A 5,838-nucleotide genomic window follows, 5' to 3' on the forward strand; every position below is an offset into this window, starting at 1 on the left:
TGGCGCTCACGCTCAAGGGGAAGGCATGACTTTGGCCCAGGATGTACTTTTGACCTCAGAGGAGAGATCTAACTCCTCCATGGCTCTTAAAAGCAACTTCACTGAAGGACTAGGAAATAAAGCATCTGCTCCTCCTCCTTGCTCTTTCCTAAACAGCCAGATGGGTGATGGACATCTCAGTGCCACACCTGAGATGCCCCACCCCCTATACACTCAAGCACAGACAGGCACCACTTGGGAGACAAAGGGACACCCCAGGATCCCAGCTCTATCCCAGGAGAAAAAAGAGCATGTGCCATACTAGCAGGGCCCTCCTGTGATGCCACCAGTTGGGCTACATTGGGGCCCTGAGGAGCAGAAGTGGGCCTGGGGAAAGACCAGGAAGGCCTGTCTGGAGGAAATGTCAGCTGGGTTGACCCCCCTTGTGGAAAGTCTACAAAGCCGAGAGTCAGTATTTGTCCATTTGTCCACTCATACCACCAAAAAGAAAGAAGAAGTAATGCCAAGTATCAGGTGCAAGGAGATACTTTATTGTTTTGGGGGTCTCTGGAGGCCTTTAGGCTGGACTGGCCAGGGATCACTGGCATCCCCCGGAACAGGGCGGGGCACCATGGCTCTGTTTGTGGTAGTCAGTGGCTATGTCTCCCACTACAGACAGAAACTCAGAAAAGTCAATCTTCTTATCCTTATTCTTGTCTTTTTCATCAAAGACATTGCATAAGTAATTTTTGCCCCTTCTTTCCTGTGGGGTTAAAAAACATACAAACAAACATAAAAATATTATCCAGGGGGAAGAGGAGAATAGAGACAGATGAAGAGACAACACCTAGGGCTGAAACAAAGGTGTGGTGGCCAGGTGAGGCTATGGGGATGGAGAGTTCGGGTCAAGCAGTCAAGCCCTCACGCGTCACTAGAGATTTCTGGCCAAAAATGGCAACTTGCATGGGCAGTGCACTGGTAAATGACAAGTGGACTCAGGCTCCTCCACCACCTTAACTTCAGATGCACTGTCCTCATTCTTCCCCCAGTGGACCAATACACCCCAGCCAATTACTCTCCTCATTCTCTAATGCTCTTCCCACTTAAATTCTTTCCCATCAAAACCTATCAGTTCAGCCCCATTTATTCTGTTCCTTAGTCTCAATCTGTGCTAATGATTCCTTCTCACAGTTAAATGATATTAGGGCTATGAATGCACTTTGCCCGTGTAAAAGATGGTGGCCCTGTCTGTAGGGTGCATGATTCTCACTATGTTAACCTCTCATTCCACGGGCAGTGGTAGTACAGTGGTAGAATTCCCACAGTGGTAGAATTTCCACCTTCCAAACAGGAGACCCGAATTCAATTGCTCACCAATGTACCTTGGTGCACAGCCACCACTCACCTTGGAGTGAAGGCTTGCATGTTCCTATGATGCTGAAAAGCAGCTAACAATAACCCCTTCTCCCAGGAAAATGTGAAGAGGAATCTTTAGGAGGCAACCTTTTACCCCAAGGCAACCAAACCCTTGGGGGAACTCTCAGTGACTAGTGGGAGGGCAGATGCTCTAGTCTGTTCACTGACTTTAAAAATCATAACACTTTCTTGAGTCTCTAATATACCCACCACTTTTTCTCATTTTCAAATAAATCATTTCATTTCAACAACACCACCTCAGGAAATTAAGTTCTATAATCTCCTTTTGTAGATGAGAAAACTAAGGATCAGATTGAGGGTGATTTGTCCAGGGTCATGCAGCAGGGAACAGCATGGGCAGGACAGGTGCCCAGGAGGAAAAAGAGCATGACACTTTGTCCTGAGCTCCTAAAATCTTCCATTCTGCCTCCACATGGGACTGGCCCTGCCTCAGACCTGGAGGTAAAATGAGGAGAGAAAGGAGGTGTGGAGAGTGAATCAAGGAAGGGCCAGATTCCCGATCAGCCAATCACAGACAGTGCATCCACTTCAAAGCGGAGTCCTCAGACATGCCGAAGCCCATGGACTCCATCCACCCACCCCGTCTCCTCCCTACACACACATACACAGCATCTTCTTGCCCCAGACAAGCCAGACCCCTACTCACACAGTCTTTGAGGAAGTTGGGGAAGTTCTCCCTCAGCAGCTTCAACAAGTTCTCCCTATTGATCTTATCATCATACCCAGTGTATCGATGAAATAGTTTGACCAAGTTCAGTACCAAATTCTCAGATGGAGTGTGGCATATCTTGACTTTCTCAGCTGCAATGCTGCTCATCTTGCCTTTTATTCCAAGACAAGAGTCTACAGACAAGAAATCAAAGAGAATGAACTGGGTGGAAGAGAGTTTGAAGGACAAGGCTAAGTAGTGAGTGAGGGCTGAGGTAAGACAGAAAAACAGGAACTTTTCTTTCTCAAATGGTGAGGTAAATTGGTCTTAGGGAGGGGAGAGTGGAACTGAGTCCTCGGTCCTGACACCATTCCTATCGGAGTCTGCGAGGAGAGGGCGGGAAACAGTGGAGATCAAGGCTGCGTTAGTGAGGGGCAAGGGCTGACCTGCAGGAGATGGGCATACGATGTCTTCCGGCTCACCCAGTTGGGAGCGAGATAACAAAGAAAAGCATCAAGTCCCAAGGCAAGACATTCCCATCAAGCATAGCCTTTGGTCTACCCCATTCTCCCCACTTCCACCTAGGAAATTACAAAGTACCACCAGCCTGAGCAATCAGGTCTAGAATCCTGGGATTCTGGCTATCCAACACAGTGGTAGAATTCCCACCTTCCCAACAGGAGGCCCAAGTTTAATTCCCCAAAAATGCACCTCGGTACACAGCCACCACCAATTCTGACCTCTCCACCCTCCAAGACCTTCCCAGAGTTATTTTGGAAGACCTTGTGCCAAAAGAGTGCACTGAAACCAGGGAGTAAAGAAAGCCAAGAGCTACAGAAGGAAGATATTTTTTACCTGACAGCTCTCAGAAAAACACCTAATACTGAGCCAAGAGGAATAACAAGATCATCTAGCCAAGCCAGCCCCCAACTGAGACCGGTGGAGAAGAAGGGATATAGGATTTGCCAGGACAAGCACAAGGTCCCACTCTATTAGTTACAGAACCCACCCATACTGACTTCCAGGCCAGGTTAGTATTCCCCCACAACTACAGGCACCAGACCAGGTGGGCACCAGGCATGACTCCTAGGAAAGAACAGAGACAGGTGCAGACTTACTAGAGCTGAGGATGATCACGGAGGAGGAAATTAGTGAGATTGTACGTCTGGGCACAAAGTAGGCCCTTTATGTAGCTCAGCCTGGGATCTCCCCAGAGGTTGGGTGCCCTGTGGCAGTGTTCATTAGTTTCCCCAAACATTGCGCCACCTTGGGTGGGAAGAAACACCGACGAAGCTATACTCAAAACTTCCGTCTAGATATCCTGCGTCTCCAGTATCTATCACTATCAGGCCACATCACCACAATTCTGCCCAGCCCAGGCTCCTGGCCAGTGGGAGGAGGCCCCATGCAAGAGAGGTGTGGACAGAGTTGAGTACATTGCCTAGCTCAAGGACGATGGAATCTAGGAATCTGGGAGGGAAGAAACACCTGTTTCTTCATTCAGTCATTCCACAACATTCTATGCATGGTTAGTAATAACTGCCTCCTTTTGCAGATACTGTAAAGAGCCACGCGGTGGGTTACTGTTTTATGTACATCGCCTCAGAGTCCCATGAGAGCCCTGTGAGTTCACATAAGGCTCTCTACCACTGTGAGGTAGGTATTTTCCCTTCTTACAGATGAGCAAATTGGGACCGAGGCTGGGTTTCTCAAGGTTACTCAGACAGAATATGACAAAGTCAAGATTCAAACCCAGATCTCTCAGACTTCAAAGCCCTCTCCTAATCATACTGACCTCTTGCTGAGCCTCTGATCCTGTTACCATCTGGGCTGGGCAAGGGGTCACACCATTGCTGGCCCTGCAGGAGCCCAGACTCCAGAACAGGTGACCCTGCACAGAATAATCCCACAGGTACCTCCATCCAGGAAAATGTGGGCTTCAGGGCAACGACAGCAGTGAGTGGGGTCTCTGTGAGTCACAAAGCCTTGGTTGTCACACTGTTCAGGATATGAGTCCCTCTGTGAGAGCTGTCTGTGGCCACCATTCCCTAGGAACAATACCTTTTCCATCAGGGAAGATCACTATGTTTTAAGAAACACCTTCACTGACATCATATTGCCAGATCTTCACAGAAATCTCCAGAGGGAGACTGCGATTACTAACAGAGGAAGGACTGACACTCAGCCAGAGATGATGCTCAGTGAGACACTTCAGTATCATCTCACCACACAGCCACGTGGGGACCCCGGGGGTACACCAGAAGCCATTGTCGAGATCCAGATTCAGCTCTGTTGTCAGTATGGTGATCACTCTCTCAATCTCTCCTATTTGGAGACTGAAAGTGGAAAACCACATCTGAGATTTTTTGCATCCAGGGCCCAGATATGATGAGGTTGAGAATCTCCAGAGAGATTTGGAAGGTGCAGCCGAGGCAGCTGCAAAGCCAGCTCCAACACAGGTAAGTGTTCACAGAAGCTGTACCCTCAGTGACACTGTCCAGTCATCTGCTCTGTGGCCATGGGAGCTATGGTGGTGCCATGGTGGTAGCCATCCTCGAACCAGTTCTCTAAATTCTGGGTCTCAGCTGAAAAGGTTCACCTTGGCAGCAACAGTTCTGCAGTGGCTCTCTAACTTCCTCTCCTCCAGCCCTCCAAAGAGTTATAAGCCCTTGACACCCTTGGTTAATTGTCTTTCTGCTGAAAATATAGGGAGTGAACCCTCAGGCACAAGAAGAAAGCAAATAATAAAAATTAGAGAAGAATGAAATGAATTACAGAACAGAAAAACAATTGAAAGAATTATCAAGACAAAAAGCTGCTTCTTTGAAAAAAATTAACAAAACTGATAACCATTGGCCAGACTGAAAAAAGAAAAACAAGAGATGAAGCAAATACCCCAAATAAGAAATGAGATGGGCGATATCACAGCAGACCCAACTGAAATTAAAAGAATCATATCAGATTGCTATGCAAAATTGTACTCTAACAAAATTGAAAACCAGGAAGAAATGGATGAATTCCTAGAAACACACTACCTACCTAAACTAACACGAACAGCGTTAGAACAAGTAAATACACCCATAGCAAAATAAGAAATTGAAAAGGAAATCAAATAACTGCCAACAGAAAAAGCCCTGGCTCTGACGGCCTCACTGCAGAGTTCTACCAAACATTCAGAGAAGAATTAACACCACTACTACTAAAGGTATTTCAGAGCATAGAAAAGGATGGACTGCTGCCAAACTCATTCTAGGAGGCCAGCATATCCCTGATACCAAAACAAGGTAGAGACCACAAAAAAGGAAAATTACAGACCTATATCCCTCATGAACTTACATACAAAAATCCTCAACAAAATTCTAGCCAATAGAATTTAACAACATATCAAAAAAAAGAATTCACCATGACCAAGTGGGATTCATACCAGCGGTGGTTCAACATTAGAAAAACAATTAATATAATTCATCATGTAAATGAAACAAAAGACAAAAACCACATGATTTTATCAATTGATGCAGAAAATGCATTTGACAAAGTTCGACATCCATTCATGATAAAAACTCTCAGCAAAATAGAAATAGAAGGAAAATTCCTCAACATAATGAAGGGCATCTCTACAAAGCCAAAAGACAACGTCACCCTAAATGCACAGATTCTGAAAACTTTCCCCTTGAGAACGGGAACCAGACAAGGATGCCGTTAAACACCACTTGAATTCAACATTGTGCTGGAGTCCTAGCCAGAGAAATTAAGCTAGGTAAAGATAAAGCTCA

General features: G+C 46.3%; 1 protein-coding gene across 1 annotated transcript; it reads right to left on the reverse strand.

The window, feature by feature from the left end:
• Window positions 1-577: 577 nt before the first annotated feature.
• Window positions 578-2,233, reverse strand: LOC126071480 (protein S100-A7-like). The gene is made up of 2 exons (XM_049875673.1): window positions 2,063-2,233; window positions 578-742 (listed from the first exon to the last, which is right to left on the reverse strand). The coding sequence occupies exons 1-2, from the start codon at window positions 2,231-2,233 to the stop codon at window positions 578-580; spliced, it is 336 nt and encodes a 111-aa protein (XP_049731630.1).
• Between the last annotated feature and the right edge of the window lie 3,605 nt (window positions 2,234-5,838).

The sequence above is a fragment of the Elephas maximus genome, chromosome 3 (genome assembly GCF_024166365.1).
Source record: "Elephas maximus indicus isolate mEleMax1 chromosome 3, mEleMax1 primary haplotype, whole genome shotgun sequence".
Classification (NCBI taxonomy): Eukaryota; Metazoa; Chordata; class Mammalia; order Proboscidea; family Elephantidae; genus Elephas; species Elephas maximus.